This window comes from Rhinolophus sinicus, linkage group LG03 (genome assembly GCF_036562045.2).
Source record: "Rhinolophus sinicus isolate RSC01 linkage group LG03, ASM3656204v1, whole genome shotgun sequence".
Lineage (NCBI taxonomy): Eukaryota > Metazoa > Chordata > Mammalia > Chiroptera > Rhinolophidae > Rhinolophus > Rhinolophus sinicus.
This window is the reverse complement of record NC_133753.1, coordinates 21732816-21757816: the sequence shown is the minus strand read 5'-3', so window position 1 is coordinate 21757816 and position 25001 is coordinate 21732816. Positions and strand designations below refer to the sequence as shown.

General features: G+C 40.3%; 1 protein-coding gene across 5 annotated transcripts in view; it reads right to left on the bottom strand.

Annotated features, from left to right (window-relative positions):
• The window catches only part of ALKBH1 (alkB homolog 1, histone H2A dioxygenase), a 39226-nt gene that overhangs the window by 5943 nt on the left and 8282 nt on the right, over positions 1 to 25001 (bottom strand). The window contains exons 4-7 of one of the 5 annotated variants that reach the window (XM_074327142.1): positions 15498 to 15588; positions 12629 to 12822; positions 10151 to 10394; positions 5069 to 5142 (exon numbers count right to left, since the gene is read on the bottom strand). In XM_074327142.1, the coding sequence (XP_074183243.1) occupies positions 5110 to 5142; positions 10151 to 10394; positions 12629 to 12822; positions 15498 to 15588 (562 nt within the window). In that variant the 3' untranslated portion in view covers positions 5069 to 5109. Of the gene's footprint in view, positions 1 to 4177; positions 5219 to 9043; positions 10395 to 12628; positions 12823 to 15497; positions 15589 to 25001 lie in introns of those variants that run through there. The other 4 variants (XM_074327139.1, XM_074327141.1, XM_074327140.1 and 1 more) reach the window with 4 other exon arrangements.

The window sequence follows — 25001 nt, the reverse complement described above, 5'->3', positions numbered from 1 at the left end:
GGAGTGAAGCTGTCTCTAGCTCAGGCCAGGTCAGCTTTAATGTCACTTCCTACGGGAAGCCTTTCCCTACCAGCTCTGGGTTAAGCGCCTCTCCCATCACACCTTGTACTTGGCCCATCACAGCATAGTTTAGAGCCTGTTTATGTAGGTGTTTTCTCCACTCACTGTAGGACCTGCCCTGCAGGCAGGAACAATGCCTGTCGCATGCACAAAACACGGTGACTCACAATTCATAGATGCTCAGTAGTTGCAGGATGAAGAAATAACAAGGGCTATTGCCTGCCTGACAGCATAAGGCTGATGTTTCCTTTATCTTTGTAGGCACTCCTACCTTGTGATCCCTTCAAAAGCAGTCGTTGGTTAATGACACAGACATGGCACGATGGTCTTCAGAGATAAGAGGAAAATCTTCCACAGCCAGAAACCTAGCAGACGGTTTGTTCCCTCTTTTCCAGCTGTTGAGACTGGAGCCTTGTTCTTGAGTGCCTCTTAAAAATGAAGACGCAAAGTCTCTAGGGCCTCTATCGGCTGGCTTTCAGGAAGTGCTTGATTACTGCTGATGGGAACTAAGGGAAGTGGCCATCCACTGGCCGGGCACACTTGCAGGCCTAATCTGACTTTGGGGACAGACAGTTACCACCTAATAAAAGGGAACACACAGTGCACCCAGGAAATGTACCCATGTACACACACCCACCAGTGTGCCAAAAAGAGTTCACCTCTCCTCTCTCTTGCCCTTACCAGAGAACTAACAGAAATAATAAATCTTAGGGCCATGTGGACTTCAACACTATCTGCCCAGCCATGTCCCTAGAGTGCAGTAGTTCTTTTCAGGGGACTGTGGCCAACACAAATTGGTTCAACCTTAAGGTGGACCTTATGGCCCCAGCAACCAAAGCCCACAACCGGTATTTTCATGGCAGAGGTAGAACAAGGTTTCTAGGAACAGCAAGCTACCTGAGCTTAGGATATGCAAAAACACAATGGAGGCTGATTCTCTTGCCTGGATAGGTATGATCACACATCCGCTAGCTAAACCTGTAGACGTCAACTCAGAAACCAGAACTAAAGCTTCCGTAGTAGCAGCTAAATTGGCTGCTTTCTACATCACCTAACACAGTACCAGATCTTATTCATAATAGGGTACTTCCAGAGAGTTTGGAGAAAGACGAATTTCCTTCTTTTTATTACTGCGTATGAGTCTTTATAAGGTTTGCTATGCATAATTTTAAAAATTTATGTAAGTAATGCCTAAATATGTTCTTATAAAATTTTATAAATCGGACAACACAAAGCCTATAGAGTAAAAAGTCCCTTCTACCACCTCCCAATCTCTCTTCCCCACTGTTAAATTTGGATGTATCTTTTCCCCCATGTATTTACAAACATGTATGTGCGTACACAGATGACAGTATTTAGTTTTACATTGCCCTTTTATATATATATATATATATATATATATATATATATATATATATATATATGCAATAATTTTACATAGCTTTTACACTGTACATATAATTTTGCAATTTCATGTTTTTCAATAACCAGTGTATCTTGGAGCCCTTTTCAAGTCAATCCATTATGGCAAAGGGCTGCACGGTTACTAATATTCCATAGTGTGTAAGAACCATAATTCAATTAACTCCTTCCCTACTGGTTAACATTTGGATTGTATTAGTTTTCCACTATTATGAACAACACTGGTAACGAACATATTTTTGCACATATCATTGTGACCCTTTAAGGGAAGATACCTAGAAGTAGAATTGCTGGGTCAAAATGTAGCTAAACACCGAGCATATAATAGCTTTATCAATTACATTTCCAAAGTAGTGAATAAGTACCCATTTTCACACAGCCCATCAACACTGGATATCATTCATTCAACACATATATATTGAGCAAGTACTATGTGTCAGGCACTGTTCTGGAAACCGAGGCACATCTCTGCCTTGTGGCACTTACAGTCTAGTGGAGGGAAACAATGAATAATTATTCATCATTTCTATTTTCTTAAAAAGGATTATTTCCTTCTTTAGTAAATTATGTAGAATTTTGTCATAAATGCTATGAAAAAATTGAGTATGGTAAAGAAAATTAGGAATGCCAGCGGGATTGAGATGTGGAATAGGGTAGTCAAGGAAGGCCTTACCCAGGTGATGTTTGAGCCTTCCTGGAAGGAAGTGAGTGTGAATTTTGAGGAAAGTGTTCTAGGCAAAGGAAACAAAACAGCCCAGTGCAAAGGCTGGGGGTAGGAATGTGCTCGGTCTCTTCAGAGGTGCAGCAAGGAGGCCAGTGTGGCTTGTACAGAGTTGGTGGGAGGACCAAGAGGAAATGGGGGGGTCAGATTGGGTAGGCATTTGTTGGCAACTGAAAGGACTTTGGCTTTAATCAAGAGGAGTGATATTGGCCTGTTTTGAGCACAAGACTGACAGGATCTCCTGAAGTATTCACAGCCCCACTCAGGCTACTATGTTAAGAATGAACTATGGGGGTAGGGAATGGGGTCAGCGTGGACGGAGTCAGAGGCCATTGCAATGATCCAGTTGAGAGATGACAGTAGCTTGGGGCCAGAGCAGCAACAGTGAGCTGAATGGAAGTGGTTAGGTTCTGGCTACTGTGAAGGTAGAGACAAGATTTACTGGGATTAGAAGTAGGGTATGAGTGACAGGAATCAAAAGATAATAATCTCTTTAATTTTGTCAAATGAACAAGTACAAATTTATATCTCACTGCTTTAAACTACATTTCCTTAACTACTAGTGAGGTTAGCATCTTTTCACATGTTTACTGGCTATTTGTTTTGTTTTCTTGAGTTGTTCCAGTTTGGTTTTCCTTTCCTTTCCTTAACACTTGATTTCCATACCAGAAATTTTTCCCATGGGATAGCTTTGCTTGCTGTTTACCCAAACTCTGAGATTAATTTCTCATTTTAGAAATATAGCATTGCAGAGCTGGTAGGTAACACAGGATTACTTGGTCAAACCTCCTTACAGATGAGCAAACTGGGGCTCAAAAAGGTTGAGGCTTAGTTGAGTGATTTGTTCAAGGTCACACTGGTAAATATTGGGAATGTTAAAATTTAGCTTTTCTGATAACCACTCTATTTCACATTCCATCTACTATATCATTTGACCTTATTAAGAATTTGTTTTACCAATAAAATGAATTGAGAGCCAACAAACTCATTTCCATGAGGGTTCAAATTTGGGTAGGATAGTTGATCAAAAATGTCAATAAAAATGTACTACCCAGGCTAAGAAACTACATTGGCATTGCTTTTTTCCAATGTATCCTTTGAAACAGAAAGAAAGAGGGAAGGTGTCTCTCCTGCCTAGCTGCTCCAGCCCTTGGTGCAAAGATCAATAATCATTCCTGTGGCTCCTTTCTGCCTCATTACCATTCTAATTTGCCTTAGTCAAATCTACCTAGGGTATTAGGGTTTTATTTTTTCTTCCTACTCTAATAAACCAACCTTTTAGATTAAGGGAAACGAAAAAAGGAATAAGACCAGTTTATCTTACTGAAAAAGGATTTGAGAAAATTAGAACCTGACGATCCAAGTCCTGCTAAGTCTGTTCTGTTCAGACTTAGCTCACTGAGGGCCTGCAATCCTTCTATGAAAACCCTAATGTAGGCGCTAGAAATAGGCAAGAGGCTCTACTGAAATAATAAGCGAAGAGCAATGAGAAAATCCACCTGAGCCGGACAGTTTAAAGCAATTGGAAGATCAGAGAGACTGAAAAGGCCTCAGACTGGAATGGAACTGATGAGGGCACACATTTAGAAAGGTGAGTGGACACTTTACAGAGCCGCTGCTGCTAACCTCAGCGTGGGCCTCACTTGACCCTTTCAAAAGCATCACAAAGACCTCTTTCAAAAGAGCAATTTATGCTCGCCATAGCAAATCTGGAAGATATAAAAATATGAGAAGCCTCCAGCCTTTTCTGTGTACATACACAGTGTTCACACAAAAAACAGGTAAAATGCCACACGTGCTGTTTATCCCAGTTAATATATTGAGCATTTCCTCCAATTATTAAATATATCTCTAAAAAATGATTGATAGTGACTATATATTATTGCATAAAATAAATTCATCAAACAAGCCCCTTTTGTTAAATTTGCATTCTAACAAATTTTAGGTAGAGGGAGAATTTCAGGTCAAAGAGCATTTCTTTAAAAAAACCAAATATTTATTCTTTTTAAAAAAATGATGTAAAAAGATTTTCAATGTAAAAAGAAAAAAATCAGAAATACAAAAACAATCATAAATAAAATAAGCAACTATAGTCCCATCATCATTCACATTTGGTACACCTATCCTTCCAGTTAAAAAAAAATATGTAAACATTCTATGCACATTTAGGCTACTTATGTGTGGTATCATCATTGGATTTTCTCCTTTAATAGTATGTATTTTCTCGTATTTCTTCCTGTTCTTCCATTACCATGACTTTTACTAGCCACAGTTTTCCACTGCATAGGCATGTTATAACCCACTCGGATATAAGTAGCACAAAGGCAGGTACTTTGAGCAAAGAACAGTGCCTCTTACAAAGAACAATGCTCAAAAACCGTTACTGAACGAATACATGAATTTAATCAAACAACTCCTTGTTGCTGGATATTGAGCTTATTTCAAACTTTAAATATTATAAGCATGCTTACACAAAAATCTTGTGGACAGCTCTAATTACTTTTTTAGACTCAGCTCCTAGACTAAATTCCTAGAAGTCAAATGTATTGAGTCAAAGGGTATACATTTTAAAACATAATGAGGATAACCATATAATTTATCATCAAACCAGATCACTTCTGAGAGGAAAAGGGGACATAATTCAGGACTGCCCTGGTCAAACTGGCATGTAGAATTACACATTAATATACGAAACTTTAGAGGTTATAGCAATTTACATTGCCACTGGCAGAGCATTAGAGCGCCAATTTCCCCAGGCCTAACATTTGTAACTCCATTCATGATACTACATACATCCTAGATCATAATGAATATACTCTGGCATTTTTAGTGTAAAATAATAAAGAAGAAAAAAGAAAATCTTACCCATAGTCCTGTCTCCTCGTTTCAGGTTCCTTTCTAAGGGTCTAGTTTCCTTTTCTGGTGTTGGCAAATGTTTTCTGTAAGAGGCCAGATCGTATCTTTTAGGCTTTGTAGGCTACCTGGTCTCTGTTCGAATGACTCAACTTTGCCATTCTAGAATGAAAGCAGCCACAGATAATCTGTAAATAAATTAGTGTGGCTGTGTTCCGATAAAACTTTATTTATGGGCACAAATTTGAATTTCATATCATTTTCATGTGTTACAAATTATTACTCTTCTTTTGATCTTTCTACCCCAACCGTTTAGAAATGTATATTCCTAGTCTGTGGGCAGTACAAAAACAGGAGGCAGGTCATGCTTTGATGACCCCTCAGAAAAAGACTAGTAGACAGCTAAAACCTCAGGGGATCATGCTCATGTAAATGTAGAAAAATCGCCAATGTTTCCTTTTTCCTGAACTGCATAATTTTCTGCTTACTGTCAAAGTAGAGTTGCATTACATACATCTTCAACTATATGCGCCTCACAAAAATAAATATAAATAAAAATGAGAGAATTTAATTGTGCAAACAATTCCGCTCATCCCCCGACTCAATGAGCATAGCCACTGAGGGAGCCTGGGCTGAGAGAGGAATCTGCTGGTCTCTTGGCTGGCCTCAGTTTTTCCACATGCTTCTGACAGCATACATACCTCATTTCACGGAGTATGAGTTTACAGTTCAAATATGATTGTTTTGTACATTGCCCCTAAACATAAGCCAACACCTTTATATGATATTCAACGGAATAAAGAGCAATCTGCTTTAATGACTGTTGGAATTATTAAATAGGATATTGGTTTCCAGTTGCTCACAGATAATGTGTATTATGGAAAATTTAAGGGATTTTTTTTCCCAGTGGTAATTTATATAAAGTTTTCTTAGCATGTACTAATTTTAGAACCTAATTACACAAAAGGGATGACTCTATTTTTATTCCTTAAAAAAAACACCTACCAAGGATTAAGGCATGACCTCAATATTCAATGCTCATTAGAACAAAAAGGCAGGAAAGAGGGGAAATGAAATTCAGCAAATCATGTCATAAGCAGCAGGTATCAAAGTGGCTTCCAGCTAGTCATCCACACAAGTAAGCTAGGATGTTTCTAAGGTCCAAATAGTAGTAAATTATTGGCACATCATGTTTCTAGAAAGGAGTACTAAATTCCCATTATCATTTGAAATATCAATATGCCTCTAGGAAGGTGGTAGTAAATATTATCTTCATTTTTATGAATGAGGAAACTGAGGTCCAGAGAAATGTAAAGTAACTTAGCTCAAGGTATAGGGAGTTGAGTTGGTGGGGGTACAAAGATGAAAACTTGGTGCTTCATGCATTTTCAAGCTGTCTACCATAAAAAAAAAAAAGATATGCTAAATCCGCAGCTAACATCATACTCAATGGAAAAACGCTAAAAGCATTCCCTATAAGATCAGGAATAAGGCAAGGTTGCCCACTTTCACCACTGTTATTCAACATAGTTCTGGAAGTTCTAGCCACAGCAATCAGACAAAGAAAAGAAAAAGAAAAAAAAAAGAAATAAAAGGCATCCAAATTGGAAAGGAGGAAGTAAAATTGTCATTATTTGCAGATGACACGATACTACTTGTATACAGAGAGAACCCCAAAGATTCCACCAAAAAACTGTGAAAACTGATAAATGAATTTAGTAAAGTAGCAAGATACAAAATAAATATTCAGAAATCAGTTGCATTTATATATACCAATAACTACCAGAAGAAGAAATTAAGAAAACAATTGCATTTACAAATGTTTCGAAAACAATAAAATACTTAGGAATAAATTTAACCAAGGAAGTAAAAGACCTGTTCTCAAAAAATTGTAAGACATTGAAGAGAGAAATTAAAGAAGATACAAATAAATGGAAACATATACCATGCTCACAGATAGGAAGAATTAATATAGTTAAAATCTCTATACTACCTAAGGAAATACACAGATTCAAAGCAATCCCTATCAAAGTACCAATGATGATTTCCACAGAACTAGAACATATACTACTAAAATTTATATGGAACCATAAACGATCCCGAATAGCCATGGCAATCTTGAGAAATAAAAACAAAGTGGGAGATATTATGCTACCGGACATCAAATCATACTACAAGGCTACAGTAATCAAAACAGCATGGTATTGGCATAAAAACAGACCCATAGATCAATGGAACAGAACAGAGAGCCCAGAAATAAATCCATGCCTATATGGTCAATTAATCTATGACAATGGAAGCAAGAATTTACTGGGGTAAAGACAGTCTATTTAATAAATGGTGCTGGGAAAACTGGACAGACACATGCAAAAAAATGAAGCTGGACCACCTTCTTTTCTTGTATTCTTTGAATACAAGAATAAATTCAAAATGGATTAAAGACTTAAATGTAAAATCCGAAATGATAAACCTCTAGAAGAAAATATGGGAAGTAAATTTGCAGACATTACCCTTAGTAATATTTTTATCAATATATCCCCTTGGGCAAGGGAAGCAACAGAAGAAATAAACATATGGGATTACATCAAACTAAAAAGTTTTTCACAGCAAAGGAAACCATCAATAAAACAAAAAGACATCCTACTGAATGCGAGAAGATATTTGCCGTGGATACATTTAATAAGGGGCTAATATCCAAAATTTATTAAAAAAACTCATACAACTCAACACCAAAAAAACAAACAACCCCATTAAAAAATGGGCAGAGGACATGAAGAGACATTTCTCTAAGGAGGACATACAGATGGCCAATAGACATAAGAAGAAATGCTCAATGTCACTAAACATTAGAGAAATGCAAATAAAAACCACAATGAGATACCACTTCACTCCAGTCAGAATGGCTGTCATCAATAAATCAACAAACAACAGGTGCTGGCGAGGATGTGGAGAAAAGGGAACCCTTGTGCACTTGGTGGGATTGCAGATTGGTGCAGCCACTATGGAAAACAGCACGGAGGTACCTCAAAAAATTGAAAATGGAACTACCTTATGACCCAGCAATTCCTGGGTATCTAGCCAAAGAAATCCAAAACACTAATTCAAAAAAATATATGCACCCATGTTTACTGCAGCACTATTCACAATAGCCAAGACATGGAAACAACCAAAATGCCCATCGACAGATGATTGGATAAAGAAACTGTGGTACATTTATACAATGAAGTATTACGCAGCCATAAGAAAGAATGAAATCTTACCATTTGCAACAACATGGATGGACCTAGAGAACATCATTCTATGTGAAATAAGTCAGACTGAGAAAGACAAATATGGTTGGTCTCATTTATATGTGGAATCTAGAGAACAGAGTGAGAAAACAGAACCGAAATCGACTCACAGACATAGGGAAAATAACTGATGGTTGTTAGATGGGAGGGGTTGGGGATGGAGGAGAAGGTAAAGGGATTAGAAAGTACAAATTAGTAGTCACAATATAACCAAGAGGGTATGAAATACAGTATGGGGAATATAGTCAATAATGTTGTAAAGATTATGTGAGGGTGACAGATGGGCACTGGACTTATTGGGGAGACCACTTCATAGACTGTGTAGATGCCTGACCACTGCGCTACACACTTGAAGCTGAAGATGAATAATACTGAATGTCAACTACAATTAAACATATGTATATATAGTCATGGGATGTGGAGTACAGCATAGGGAATAGAGTCAATGGAATTGTAACAGTTATATACGATGTCAGAGGGGTGGTAGATTGGGGGGTGTTATCACTTTGTGAGGGGTGTAAATATCTATTACATTGTTTTGTACACCTGAAACTAAAATAAGAAAGAATACTGGGGGCAGGGCAGGATGGTGTAGGGTAGAAGCAGCCAGAGGGGTTCAACAGCAAGCACAATATAGCAAGTAGAAATAGGAAAAAACTAATCCCAGATACACAACCCTCAAAGACAGATACAAATCTTTAATTTAAAATCGAGTAAGTTTATTCATGGAGAAAACAGGTACAGAACATCCTTGGTTCGTTTCCTTTCTAACAATAAAAATTACATTAAAAAGCCAACAGTAAGAGTTTAGGGACCTAAAAGACATCTGGAGAAACTACTATTCCCTTTCCTTGGGTTTATATACCAGTGGCGCCAAAAAGATGTACACACATGACTTGTATTCATCTTCTGTTATCAGTATATATTGAGCATTACAATTTTAATACAGTTTTTTCCTTTCTTAAAATGTGTATACATGTTTTTGGCACCCTCTGTATAGTCACCTTTTAGGCAAGAGAGAGCTGTGATTAATTTCTAGGGGATAAGATTTCCAGTTCCATTGTCATATGTATATAGAATTCTGTGAAGGCCAGAAAAAAATGGGAGAGAAGATCAAAAGATTTGATGTTGATTGGAAGAATTAAGAATGTGTCCTACCGATTGGTTCAGGGAACCACAATCTTATCACAAAACCACTAGATGGGGTGGTGGGAGGGGCATTTTCTTTCTCTTGAACCCTGTCTGAGGTATTTAGAGACTCCACAGTCAGGGAAACTCACTTCTACCTCCCTCAGAGGTACTGGCAGAGCTGAGAAGGCCACTGTGGAATGTCACACCTCCTTGGACTTCTCACCTACATTAGTGCCTAAGCAGGACTGGACCATGCCAAACACTTCTCTGATCCAGTCCTGCTTAGGCACTACTGTAGGTGAGAAGTCAGTTTATTCTTTATCAGTTTACTCTTCAGAATGGGTTCCAAGGCAACAGTGTGATCAATGACAAGTTTTTTCCTGTCTCTGTTTTTGGCCTGTCTTGGTGCTAAAGTCTATGGCAACACGAAATAGCAGGGCCGCTTCCTGTAACACCTGCCCGAGTAAAAGAATGGGCTCCCTCAGTCTCAGCTGTCAGGGTTTAACCGAGCTCGTTTTACTGGGCTGTTCTTGTCATCCAGATGACAGAAACCTTCTGCGGTGATGTCTCTTTTATTCTCCTCCCTGAGTTCCAAGGGGAAGTCCTGGTCGGTAGCCAGTACTTGTCGGACAGTCATATTAACACGAGCAGTTTCCAAGTAGCTGGCACACACCTTCCAGTCCTCCACAGAACAGGGCTCCGCCACTGAGTCTCTGGGGAGGACAGCTGGGAGAGGCGTCTCTAGGCAGCAAGGCAGGCTCTTCCCCTCGGGACTTGGAAGGACCTTTGGGACTGCATGGTTCAACAGGCGGCTGGACCCGGACATCACCATGATGTCGCCGCTGTGCATAAACATGGCTGTTGGGGCTTCATCCCTTTTGAGGCCACCCAGGAGAAAGATGGCCGACTGTCCGAAGCTACAAAAACAATAAGTAAAACAATACGCAACAGTAAGTTTCTGCTACTAACCATGGTAACTATTATTTTCAAGCTACGAACTGCATTCTTTTTTTAATTCCAGCTCAACACTTGTTGCTCCCAAATCCTCCTTTTTAAACTGTGTTAAGATCCTTCTCTTTTGGTTTGTTGTCAACTGAGTGACTAATCCATGGTCTGCTACTTAAACTTATCATAACCCACAGGATTGCGGCAAAATAAAATATGAAGCAGTTAAATAAGCAAAATAAAAATTCAGTTAAAACATTACCTATATGAGTTTTATTGATGCATCTCTAAGTCTTCCAATAAAATTACAGCAGTCCCCTTTTATCCGTGGTTTGCTTTCTGTAGTTTTAGTTACCCGTCCAAAAATATTAAAAATTCCAGAAATAAACAATTCAATAAACAACCCATGAATTTTAGCTTGCAGGCGGTGCTGAGCAGCGTGATGAGATCTCCCACTGTCCTGCTCCATCTAGCCAGGACACGAATCATCCCTTTGTCTAGTGAATCCATGCTGCACGTGTTACCCGCCCATTAGTCACTTAGTGGCCACCTCGGTTATCAGATTCACTGTCATAGTATCACCGTGCTGGTGTTCAAGACACACTCATTTTACCTAATAATGGCCCCAAAGTACAAGAGTAGTGACACTGGTAATTCAGATATGCCAAAGAGAAGCCAATAAAGTACATCCTTTAAGTAAAATGGTGCAAGTTCCTTACTTAGTAAGGAAAGAAAAAAATCATATACTGATGTTGCTAAGATCTATGGTAAGAACGAATCTTCTATCTGTGAACTTGTGAAGAAAAAGACATTTGTGCTAGTCTTGTGTAAGTTATGGCCACCGTGTGTGATAAGTGCTTAGTTAAGATGGGAAATGCATTAAATTTGTGGGTGGAGGATATGAACAGAAAACGTGTTCTGACTGATGGCAGAGCATTACTCTAGAAAGCACTGAGCCTATAGGCAGACTTCAGCAAGGGGTCCCCTGAAACCAGTGACCACATTCACATAAATTTTATTATAGTATGTTGTTAAAATTGGTCTATTTTATTATTAGTTATTGTTATCTCTTGCTGTGCCTAATTTATAAATTAATTTATAAATTAAACTTTATTGTAGGTATGTATGTAGAGGAAAAAACCAGTATACACAGGGTTTGGTATTATGTGTGGTTTCAGGTATCCGCTGGGGGTCTTGGAACATATCCCCACGGGAAAGGGGGAGGAGACTCCTGTATTTGAGTCCTTTACTGTATTTATCATTCCTCTTCACTTTACAGATAAGGCAATTAATAAAAGTTTCTGTTCAGGCACTTTCTTTGTCAGATACAGGTAGAGTACTTTGCACAAATTTAAACTTCTGCTTAGGGAGACAAGGAAAGTAAACTATTTAGACTTTTGTGCTTTGCTCTTCTTTATTCCAAAACAGGGGCTCACTTTGCTGTATGGCCGTCCACCTGTCTACTCCATAGACAACACTGCTCATTACAAAGGCAGATTCCATGCATCTTAAACAGAAATATTAACTATAATTTGGTCATTACTCTTAAAGGTTAGGCTAATTTTACTTATGATACATTGTTAAAATGCCTGGAAGTGAGATTATAGAATCCAGCCATTTTTTAAAGCTTAGTGTTTTGTTTTAGTTTAAAAATGCTTTAGGGGGCAGGCCCGGTGGCTCAGGCGGTTAGAGCTCCATGCTCCTAACTCTGAAGGCTGCTGGTTCAATTCCCACATGGGCCAGTGGGCTCTCAACCACAAGGTTGCCAGTTCGATTCCTCGACTCCCGCAAGGGATGGTGGGCAGTGCCCCCCTGCAACTAAAATTGAACACGGCACCTTGAGCTCAGCTGCCGCTGAGCTCCCAGATGGCTCAGTTGGTTGGAGTGCGTCCTCTCAACCACAAGGTTGCCGGTTCGACTCCCACAAGGAATGGTGGGCTATGCCCCCTGCAACTAGAAACGGCAACTGGACCTGGAGCTGAGCTGCGCCCTCCACAACTAAGACTGAAAGGACAACAACTCGAAGCTGAATGGCACCCTCCACAACTAAGATTGAAAGGACAACAACTTGACTTGGAAAAGTCCAAGAAGTACATACTGTTCCCCAATAAAATCCTGTTCCCTTTCCCCATTCAAAAAAAAAAAAAAAAAGCTTTAGAAAATGGAGTAAGGTGATAAAAAGTAACCCAAAATCCCCAGAACTTACCTGAACGACAGCAGGGGTTTGGAGTGATCTAGTTCAGATCTGTCTACATGAATTCCCAGTGTGGAGTCTAATCGGTAGTAATTCAGGATACCTGCTTCGGCTCGGAAACCCTGAAATCCACAGGCAGCGGCTATTTGCTCTGAGAGGAAAGCCAGGTCAGAAGGGAAAGGTGTATAATGATCTGCTGAGTATTTCTTTAATAAAAGCAGGAAAAATAAGAAAAATAAACAATGATCTCAGGAAAACAGGAAAGTGTGGTATAAGATTAATTACCACTTAAAAATCATCTAACTCACAAGTAGTATTAACATAGCATGATTTATCCATCCATTTTATGAGGCATCCAGTAATCTAATAATGAGCCATTCAAAATACTGAGCACCTGTTATACGGCAGGCACTGCGCTATGCAGTGATCAATGAGACAAACTCCCCCTGCAGGGAGTCTACACACGAAGCGATTACTACACCGCTCTCTAGTACACTTTAATCCCAAACGGGATACTTCTCTTAGGGTAAAAAGGCAACTCAAAACTGTCACTGCTAAGAGATGCCTAAGGAAACATAATGACTACATATCATGTGGCATCCTGGAACAGAAAAAGGACAGTTAAAGAAAATCTGACTGAGGTATGGACTTCACTATTATAACAATGCATTATTATTGGTTCACTAATGGAGACAAAGGTACCATACTAACGTAAGATGTTAACAGGGAGAACTTGGGGTGGGGTATAAGGGAACTCTCTGCACTACATTTCAACTTCTCTGTAAATCTAAAACTATCCTAAAATACAAAGTTTATTTAGAAAAGAAATAGGGCAACGCAAATACTATTGCCAGGTTGGTTTTGGACCCTTCAGCCTGCAGCATGGTTTAGTGCCAATTTCACTGGTCAAGCTGATGGAATGACAAGCTCAAAAAACATCTGAATTAATACTGACTTATACCGTGGTCAAGGCAGGACCTTAAAATGGAAGTAATTTTCAGCATTTCCCTGAACAACCTCTATTTTTAGCACCTAAGAATCACAAATATATTTTTTCCCTTAAAAAAAAAAAAATCAAAGGCCAGAACACTCACCCTCTGTACAAAACGTATACACTGCCCAAGACTGACAGGGCAGCAATCTCCTATGCAGACGAGTTGCTGTGAGAGCCTGTAGCAGCTGACATTCTCCCTTCATCTCGGTACTCCCCTCTCACTTCTCCCTCTGCTCAGTCAACCTCAAATCTGATTAGAAAACCCACTTTTGTCTCACATCTCCACTAGGGTCCTGATATAGTCTTAGCCGGAGGAAGAGAGTCACAGCTCTGGAGAGAACGTATTTACTTTGGCTAGAAGTGAGCTTTAACGTCAGGTTAAGGAAGACTCTTCTGAAAAGTCTTTGATGGATGGCCAAGCCTTTTTGGTTGGAATCTGTTTTATTTTTTTCTTCCCCTTTTCCTCAATTGTAAATGAGAGTTCTTATTTCATTTCTCAAAACTAAGGGTGTCGTCAGAGAACTTTAAGTTTCTTTTCTCTACCATTTTAAGTTTCAGTCTTTCAGAAGATCAAACCACCCAGAGCTGCTATTTTAGTACCACACTGCCTCTGCTGTAATGAAATAATTACCTTTTTGGGCTATCAACCCTATCCAAGCTGTCTGTGCACTACTTTTCTTTCTAGTTCTCTTTCACTTTTCTCTCATTACTCATTCAGCGTTTTTGATAATTTTCACTCCACATTTTTCTTAGTAAATGAGGCTAACTTTGAGGTCATTGGAAAATAACAATGTCAACAATAAAAACAATATAAAAAACAATAAGCTAACATTTATTGTGCTAATGAATTTAACTGCTCAGAAGAGGTAGGCACTGTTGTAATCACTACATAGGCATTACTCAATTAATTCTCACAACTGACTTCTAAGGTAGGCACTCTCCTTTTTGGAGGCAGAATTCAAATCCAGGCTGTCTAACCCATAGAAAATCTCACGGTCATTTCCCAAAAAACAGATGTGTAGTTTACCATTAAATCAGTATCACTGAAAATAAGAATTATATCATGAATATTTTTGAGTAACAGATCACTATTTTGAGCAGTTAATATATTTGTTAATAAACTTGGCTGACTGAAACTATAGAGGTTTTATTCATTTAATTATTTTTTTTTAAACTATAGAGCTTTTAGAAAGTAACTTGCTAGAAGGAAGACAGTCTATACTAATGTTTTATTCAGTTTCCGCTCAGTATTAGTCTTTTTATTTGGTGGCAAACATCTCATTGAGACAAAAGGCACTGCATTGCCAGCGATCAAGGAGGCATTTTCTGAAGCATAGAGGTCAGGAAAGAAGAGACTGTACCTCAAGAAAACATGGAACTTTGTGAACTGTAGGACATTCTTTCCCATCTCTCCCCTGCTCAGACCTTACACTATATAGCAGGCAAGTATCTAGATCTTGACAGTTCTTTGGTGAGTTAATGAGAACACCACAAGTATATGGAGCTTCTTTTACTTCAGGCAGGTATTATGCAGAAAATAAATGCTCAACGAACACTAAACAATAACGGAAATGAATGAAAATTATAATTGAGAACTGCTCTTGAGTGCAGTGAAGAAAAATATCTGTTATCCCTGAAACCTACTTAGAGAAACACTGATGGACTTCCGATGAAATAACATAACCAATGAAGAAGAAATTTTCTCTTGATAAATTATCCATGCCTCCTGAGATACTGTATCAAGAGGATTTTAAGAGGTAACAAATAAAAGAGATCCTCCCACAAGTAGATAATCTGATATTGTAAGCTTGGCTGGGAAGAAATCCCACTATGTGGGCACAAGCATAAAAAATGGAGAACAATGGAATTAGCAAGAAAATTTGATACCTTACTGTCCCAGTTATAATGGTAGCCTAGGGTCACCCACCGTAGTTTCTCTAGTAAGCTTCGGGGTCTCCGTTTATTCATGTCTTTATACCTGCGAAGATTGGAGACAAATGAGGATTTATTCATCTCAAATGGCAGCAACAGCCCTTTCTATGGGTCCTGCAGCCTAAATTTGCTCTTCTATGATATAAGCTGCTAGCCAAGATCTCGATAGGGGAAATTAAAACAGATAAATGAGTTAACCAAGAATAAAGTAATACTAAAAACACATTAGCATTTCTAGTTTCTCGTCCTTGGTTCTAAATCCTCTGCTCAATGGGACCCATTTTAAATGGCAAGTCTCCAGCATCTCGATAACGATAAAACAAGAACAACAACAGAAATGTCTTTATCTGTCCATGTTAAATGGGACCAAGAGCACAATGGGCAACTGAAAGTTTGGCTAACAGAGCATGTTCAATTTAAAGGGAGGTATGATTAATCACAGTTATCACCATGTTTATAATGATGGCGGCTTCCTGGAATTGCAGGTCGGGGAAAGTTTGGCAAAATATTGTATACATCAATAACTGGGTAGACATGACTTCTCTAACCCTGTATACATAGCTTAGATCAGGGGTGTCCAAACTTTTTCCAACGTTTTTCACCAAGGGCCATATGTGGTAAAATATACAAACAGCCAGGCCACTCACTTGAGGTGAAGCACATATTGCCTCACCTGGTTTATTTAAGTAAACTTAATATATTTTTGGAATTGCTGCGGGCCAATTAACAATGGATCATGGACCACAGTTGGCCTGCAGGCCGCAGTTTGGACACCCATGGCTTAGATAATTGAGGCTTAGCTAACAACTAAGGACTTGTAATCGTAACATGTTTCTGACATTTCTGCAATTATTATCTTGTCTATCAAATCTATGGGATTAACTACTCTTTTTCTAAAGAGAAAGTTTGGGGCCGGTCAGTGGCTCAGGCGGTTGGAGCTCTGTGCTCCTAACTCCAAAGGCTGCCGGTTCGATTCCCACATGGGCCAGTGGGCTCTCAACCACAAGGTTGCCAGTTTGATTCTTCGAGTCCCGCAAGGGATGGTGGGCTCTGCCCCCTGCAGCATGGCACCTTGAGCTGAGCTGCCGCTGAGCTCCTGAATGGCTCAGTTGGTTGGAGCACGGGCTCTCAACCATCAGGTTGCCAGTTCGACTCCTTGACTCCCACAAGGGATGGTGGGCTGCGCCCCCTGCAACTAACAACAGCAACTGAACCTGGAGCTGAGCTGCGCCCTCCACAACTAAGACTGAAAGGACAACAACTTGACTTGGAAAAAGTCCTGAAAGTACACTGTTCCCCAATAAAATCCTGTTCTGTTCTCCTCCCCCAATAAAATATTAAAAAAAAAAAAAAGTTTGTTTGTTTGATTTACTTCTAAATATCTAAAACTACAAGAATGCTAGGCCTAATCATTTTATTTAGTTTAACCGCTGCTGTTTAAAAAGGAAAAGATTAGACTACTTTAAGGAGTTTGTATTCTGACAGGAGATGACAGGTAAACATAAAAGAAATGAGGGGAAAATTCAATGCAGTATTAAATCCAGAACTAAACTGAACAGCACAAGGCTTTGAAGGCCAGTAGACCTAAGAAAAAGGAGAGCTCAAAGTCAGCGATCTAATCAGTAAAGGCTTCATGGCAGACTTGGGAGTCGAACACGACATTGAAGAACAGCCGGATTTAAACAGGGATGATGCAGTAGGCAGTAAGGCCACAGCATGAGCAGAAGCAAAGGATTTATTAGAGGCTCACGCGGTAAGTGGCACTCATCTTGATGTCTGTCAGAGAGTTTACAGAACAGATGCTATCTGTCCTCACAGAGTTTACATTCTAAGAAACACACTGTGATACAGACATACATCAAGACCAGTAGCTAAAAGGAACAGTATAGAACAGATTTATTTAGGACAGCCGTGCAGAAGAAGTACAGCAGATCTGACTGCTGTCCTTTGAAAGGCCTGCCTACAAGGCTGGCCCTTAGCAGCACCTGGAACTTGGATTTTGCAGGGTCACACCATTCCCAGAACTATAGCTCACTGTGCTTAGTCTGTATAAATAATATGGTTTATGTTGCACACCTGCTTTCCTTCTGGGAGTCTGGAATTTGACGTGTGTTAGGCAGAGATGGCCTATGTAAAAACCTGGCACTGCGCTTCCCTGATAGACAACACTTCACACATCGTAACTTGCTGCTGGGAGAATTAAGCACATCTTGTGTGACTTCACTGCGGGAGCACCCTGGAAGCTTGAGCCTGGTTTTCTCTGGACTTTACTATATGCTCCCTTTCCCTTTGCTAATTTTGCTTTGTATTCTTTCACTGTAATAAATCTTTTCCATGAGTACAACTACATGCTGAGTCCTGCGAGTCCAACTGGGGAATCATTAAACTTGGGTGTGGTCTTGGGGGACCGCTGGCACAACAGGAGCTAGACAACGATTAATAATTTAGGGGAAGGTATGTAGGCTTGGCCAGTGGCTGCAACTAGCTGATGTGAACAGTTATTAAGTATAACTGCCATTCATTAAATGTGTAAAAACTAAAAAAACAATGCAATGTAGTTATTAATACAACCTGAGTCCTACTAATGTTTCTTCAGCTATAGATACAAATAAAAGATCTCGCCGATGTTCCCCTTGGGAGAACATATTCTATTTTAGTAGCCTTGAGACAGAAAAATAAGTATGACCTCTTATTTCTGGACTCGTGAATTTTGTGGTTAACAGTAATAAGAATGCAGTTCCAGAGTTACATAACTCCCCTACAGAGGTGATCCAGTCTACTTATTTCTCTTTCCAAGGTATTATTTGGTACCCAATTCCTTACTTAAAGATAATCTCAAAGATAAGAGGAAATGCTGTTGAAGAGAAGGATGGTGATTTCATGGATACTGAAGTTTTATGTCTTCAAGGAGGAAGAAAAGGAAGATGCTGGTCAGTAGTGTATAAATGGAATCTAGAACACAAGTAGATCGTGTCCCGAGTGTCTAGACAGCAAAGAGAAGAGCTGTGCAGGAAGCTTTTACAGACCTGTGTGGATCCCATCTAGTTTCTGCCACGTGGTTTCCACACTTTAATGCTCATCAGAATCACCTAGAGGACTTGTTAAGTCACGTGTGTGTGTGGGGGGAACCCAGTCCTGTCAGTAAATTCTGGTTCAGCAGGTCTAGACTCGGGTTAGGGAATGTGCATATCCAGTAAGTTCCCAAGTGATGCTGATGCTGCTGGCCCGGAGACCGCCCCTTGAGAAACACTCTCTCACTAAAATTAAACCAAAACACATCCATCTCTTTCTAGCTCAGTAGAGGTTTTATTCTTGATGAAGAACCAATATTATTAGGTTGGTGCAAAAGTAATCGTGGTTTTTGCAATTATTTTTAACCTTTTAAATCGCAATTACTTTTGTACCAACCTACTATTATAGCTAAACCAGACCGATCTGAAAAAATAAAGAAACAATGCAGCTCTGAAATAATTCAGAAAGTGATGGCATTGTATTTTAGACATTTGACACGGCACGAGCAAGCTGCTTTTCCATTAAAAGAGCCAGTCTATTGTTCTTCAAGAACAGAGAACACACTATTATAATTAACACAAGTTTATGGTATTAACCATAAAATTATCAAAATTATGGTAATGACCAAGCATGAATAGAAGCATCCTATAATATACTATTATAAGTTAAGTTCCTTTTCCAGAAAACAAAAAGAACATCTCTTTCTACCTTAACTATCTCATTATAGGAAAGGCTTTGGGCTTTACCTCTATTACATGGGGTATTGGCCCAGGATGTAAAAGAAGCCAGAGAAGAGTCTTACCTCCAAAAGTGTTAAGCCTAGTTCTCGTAACAAAAAGAAAGAGCTTAAGGACTTGCTTAGTGAAATGGCTGTGATCATGCAGTGTCTGTGCCGTTTTGAGAATTTTATATTTTTTGCGTAATATAATAGACCCAAGTAGATATGATTTCACCCCTCATTTCACATTCTCTTCTGAGAAATCAATTCCAATTCTTGCCTTGATATAGGATTTCTGGAAGGAAAGTAACAGTAATTGTCCTTCCAGATGTGAGAGCAGGACTGGCCAACACTAGACATTTCTTGTCTGCATCCTACTTAGGGACACTTCTGGTCCCCATAGGCCTCCTGGGTAACAAAGATTCCAAAAAAAAAATCATTCTTGAACATTGTGAATAATAGTGTAAGGCCCAAACCAAGTTTAACAGGCTCCCAAATCATTTCTAAGCAGAAAATACTGAAAAATTAATGAAGGGCAGGGGCTGTTCTCTTTTTAAACCTGACTTGTCCACAAGACCAAGAAGGCTCAGTGCCCATGGAGCGGCCATCCACCCTAGGGAGTGCAGGGAATATGTTGGCACCCAACCTAACTTGAAATCTTTATCTCATTATCCAAAAGCATGTTTTCAAGCCAGTGTGACCCTGAGTATTGGTGCTCACTGCAAACAGAGCCACGCTTTTCCCCTGCCCGTGCTGCTCCACCAGGCACTAGCAGATGATGGACGGGTGGGCTCACCTTCTCCCCTGGTCTATGTGCCACAGCAGTCTGCTCACTTTGTCACAGGTAAGCGCTCTATGGAGGTGCTGGCATTTCCCTCCGCAATCATGTTCTATAGCACTGCTTTCAACCAAACCCGAACGGGGCGGAAATGAACTCGTCCTCAGCTTGCCCACTCTCTCTGCAGCAGGTAGGTCCGTGTCCTAATTAAGCATTGGTATGTTCTTTCCTGCCTCAAGGACCTTTAATGAATCATTGTGAAAGCAAAAGTACTCAATCAAGGTAGAAAAAGTCTAAAGGTTGTTTACAATAAAAAAAAACCAAAACCCACCTTCAAAATCCTATTGCCAATGTTTGTTTTTTCAATCATTTTTAAAGACTTGGGAATTGCGTCTTTCATAACTCGGAAATTTCCCCCAATGACCATAGTTTTCTGTCCTCCCTTTCCTGGTCGCTCATTTCCATTCAACTGAAAGTTCCATCCCCTGTCCCTAGAACTCCATTTCTTCAGTATTTGAGTGCTTCCAACTTTGTTTTCTTTCTCACCCTGAATCCCCCAGCCAATTACTGGAAATGGACATCAAATTCAACCTTAACTGCTAACATCCTTTTGCTAGCTTGTACATAGTCTTACCTAATCTCCTTTCTGTTCTAAACCTTCACCATTCATCTCAAGTCCTCAGTCCTGCTCGTATTCCGCTCTGGGACAATGAGAATAGACACCCGATCAAATGATCCAGTGAATGATTTCAACTCTACTCATCTACACCTCTAAACTTATCAAAATCTTTACCCTATCCTTCCCTCCTGGTTTCTCACTTCTTTCCACTAAGGCCAATTGTGGGGAAAATAGTTGGTCAGGTTTCCCTCCCGCGCGGCCAGCTGCTGAGCCTGACGTGCCCACCAGGTGGGACTCCGCGCAGGCGCACTCCACCCTAACATGTAAGTATCCTGTTAGCACCTATGCCTGTGAACTACCTTTGTGTCAAAGGCATAAAAAAAGGTCCAGCCGCTTTGGGGGGGGGGGAGAGGGGGGAAGTGGGGACGGCTGCCGAGCTGGGCTGCTGCGAAGCAGCCTGCTGTGAGTTATGAGGCTGCAGCTGGTTACAGGTTGTAACCGGAGAATGTCCAGCGGCCTGCCGCTGTGAGAAACCCCTGGCTGTGTCCCAGGAAGACTGAAAATAAAGTAAGTCTACTTTGCCTTCAGCTCCACGCATCTTCTTCCAGCTCCCCGAGGCGCAGCCACCTTACCCCAGGGACTCAACCCACTGGGACACCAATTCTCCACCTATATTATCTCGCATTTCTCTGACATAGCCTCTGAGGCCTTTCTCCATCAATCATCTTTCATTTTCAATTCTTCCTCTGCACTTGTTTCTTCTTCTTGACCTTCAAAAATATTTAACACTTCCACATACTTCAGAAGAACAAAAATCATCTTCCCAACTTGACCTCACTCAAGTCTCCCGTCTATGTCCTGCTTCCGTCTGCCTTACATCTCTCTCCAGGTCCCTTCACAATCAAACCTTCCTAAAAGGACTCAGTATTTGCTACCCTCTCTGCACTCGCACTTTTGCTAACATCTCTACCAAAACTCATTTCTTACTTTCAATTAAGTGGTAATTGTCAAATCCTAGGCCTAACGACATGGTTGGCCCTTCTCTTATTTTGGAAACATCTTCCTGTCTTGGCTTTAATAGTACATTTTGCTTTGTTTTCTCACCCAAGGCTGATGCTTCCTAGGGCCAATGGCTTTCTTTTTTGTTTTCCAGATGACCGGATTCACTATACTAAATGCTGTAATAGCACCATAACAAAGTCTTAGAGTAGAAAGCGGAAAAGATTTATTCTGCTTCCACATTGAGGAGATATAATATATATATATATATATAAAACTTTCACATATACAAAAACGGATACAAAGCATTTCATAAGCTAACTTACAGAGTAGCTAAGTTGTTTTATTTAAATTTATTATTTCCCCTTCACTTATTCTTTCTTTTTTTTTTTCCAAGTCAAGTTGTTGTCCTTTCAATCTTAGTTGTGGAGGGTGCCATTCAGTTTCAAGTTGTTGTCCTTTCAGTCTTAGTTGTGGAGGGCACAGCTCAGCTCCAGGTCCAGTTGCCATTGCTAGTTGCAGGGGGCACAGCCCACCATCCCTTGTGGGAGTCGAACCGGCAACCTTGTGGTTGAGAGGATGCGCTCCAACTAACTGAACCATCCGGGAGGCAGCTCAGCTCAAGGTGCCGTGTTCAATCTTAGTTCCAGGGGGCGCTGCCCACCATCCCTTGCGGGACTCAAGGAATTGAACTGGCAGCCTTGTGGTTGAGAGCCCATACTCCAACCAATGAGCCATCCAGGAGGCAGCTCAGCTCAAGGTGCCGTGTTCAATCTTAGTTGCAGGGGACAGAGCCCACTATCCCTTGCGGGACTCGAAAAATCGAACCGGCAGCCTTGTGGTTGAGAGCCCACTGGCCCATGTGGGAATCGAACCGGCAGCCTTCGGATTTAGGAGCACGGAGCTCTAACCACCTGAGCCACCGGGCTGGCCTTTTCTTTCATTTTTGAATACGTAATACATTCACAAAATTTGTAAGGTACAAGAAAGTATCCACTAATTAATTCCACAAATATTTAGTAACTACCATGCACTAAAGAATAAAAACTGGGAAAGGGGATAAGGAGTGAGGGAAACAAGAGGACTACTGTTAATTGAAGGATAAGGGAATCATTCCTCGTAAGAAGATATGAGAACAAAGACCTAAAAGAAGCAAGCCATTGGTTATCTAAAGGAAGACCTTTCCTGGTAGAAGGATCAGCGTGTACAAGAATCTGAGCATGCTTGCTATGCTTTAGGAATAGCACGGAGGCTGGTATGGCTGGAGAAAAATAAATGAAAGGAACGGTAGGGGATGAGATTGGAGAGGTGGCTGGGGGGCCCCCTTAGCTAGGCTTCATATAGGCCACGGTAAAGACTTCTGCTTTTATTCTAAGTGGGCTGGGGTTGTATAACAAAGAATTTGACTGGCCTTTGTCCCAGGTTCTTGGGAGAGAGCTTTTAAACCCTCAGTAGTCAGAAGTGTCTTTGTTATTCACTGTGGGCCCTAGGATCACACCTGAGTTTAATGCTAAAATGACTCATGATGTGAGCTTGTCAAGCTAGAAAGACCAACCATGTGATTAGAAGATTGAGCTTTTGAGTCAAGTGATATTAGCAAGACCTCAGGAGACAGGTGGGAGGCTAGAAACTTAGTTCAATTATGTGACTAATGATTCAGTCAATCATGCTTAATAAAAACTCTGAACACCGAGGCCTGGGAGAGCTTCCTGGGAGGACAGCACATCTTGATTCCATGGGAAGAGGACATGGAAGCGTTACATTCGGGACACTCCTAGACATCACCCCATGTGTCTCTTCAACGGTTGGTCCTGATTTGTCACCTTTATAATAAAACTGTAATCATAAGTGTAATGCTTTCTTGATTTGTGAATGGATCCAGTGAGTAACTGGACCTGAGGGAGTCATGGGAACTTCCCTAAATTTGTAACCAGTTGGTCAGAAGTGTGGGTACCTGGGGATTTCCCCAACTTGTGGCTGGAGTCTGAAATGCGGGTAGTTTGGTTGGGATCCAGGCCCTTAGCTTGTGATGTCTGTGTTGACTCTGGATGGTTTGCATCAGAACAGAACTGCGATACTGAAGGTGAGAAACTATGAGAGGTGACATGGTTTCTACCCTCTACGTAGAAAACAGACTGAAGAAGCACAAGAACAGACACAGGGAGACTGGTTAAGAGGCAAATGCAGTAAATTATGGTGACTTAGATTAAGGTGGTTGTGATGAAGATGCTGAAAAACGATTTTATTTACTATGACTGTAGACCCTACTATATTTGCTAGAGCGTTGGATTTAAAAATTTGTAATGGCTGCATAATGGCTGCATTCTACTGCTTGGGTATGTCATGCCTGATTTATCTGATCTCCTGTTGACAGACACCTATGTTTTTTCTCATTCTTTTTCCCTTATCCGATGTTGCAATAAAGATGCTTATACCTAACTATTACACTCTTTTGCAAGAATCTGTAGCTACACTATTCACTGACAATAAACTTTCAACAAAACATAGAACTGAGGTGTTCTAATTTTGTGAACAGACCTATTTTTGCTTCTCAATTCAAGTATTTCTTCTTCCATGACCACAGAAACCTAGACAGTTAAAATTGAAAGGACCCTCACAGTTCATCTAGTTCAGTGGTTTTCCAGGTGGATGTTACGGTAGATAGAATTTCCAGGGAAATCTTTCTGAACTACAGACCCGCTCCCTTTCTGATATGCTCTGGGAATGTGGGGAAAGCTGGCATATACTACTGTCCAGATGGCATGTACTCTAACTGACCATGATTCAACCACCTTGAATAGCCTCTTCAGTCCAATCCCTTTGTTTCCCAGACAAGGAAACTGAACCACGTATCACGCAGTGACAGAAGGAGAGTTTGGGCCCTAAGCGATTTTCAGTGCTGCCAGCAATATCTCAGCATATTGATTTCTTCCAACCCTTGACAACAGAAAGGTACGACCATCAGATCTTTAAGTTTTGATAATTTATTAGACAAAAAAGTATCTCACCATTGTTTACTGGATTATTTATTAAAGAGATTCATCTAACCTATCTTAGAAGATGATAACTGGGATTTCTGCCAAGTCATCAGAAGGGAAAAAATCAATTACTTGAAAACACAGGCTGGTTTAAAAACAAACTCTAAGTTCTCTTTGACAAATTTCACTAAACCATGATCTTCCTTTACTTTGCTCAGTTCTAAAGAAGGCACTACTAAAAGCTAAAGAAGAGGATTTTCCTCACTGCTCCCACCTATACCATAACCTACTGTGGGGGCAGAGCCCCAGAAAGTAGTTTCCAGGCTCTCAGCCTCATGTGGACAGGTGCTGGCTC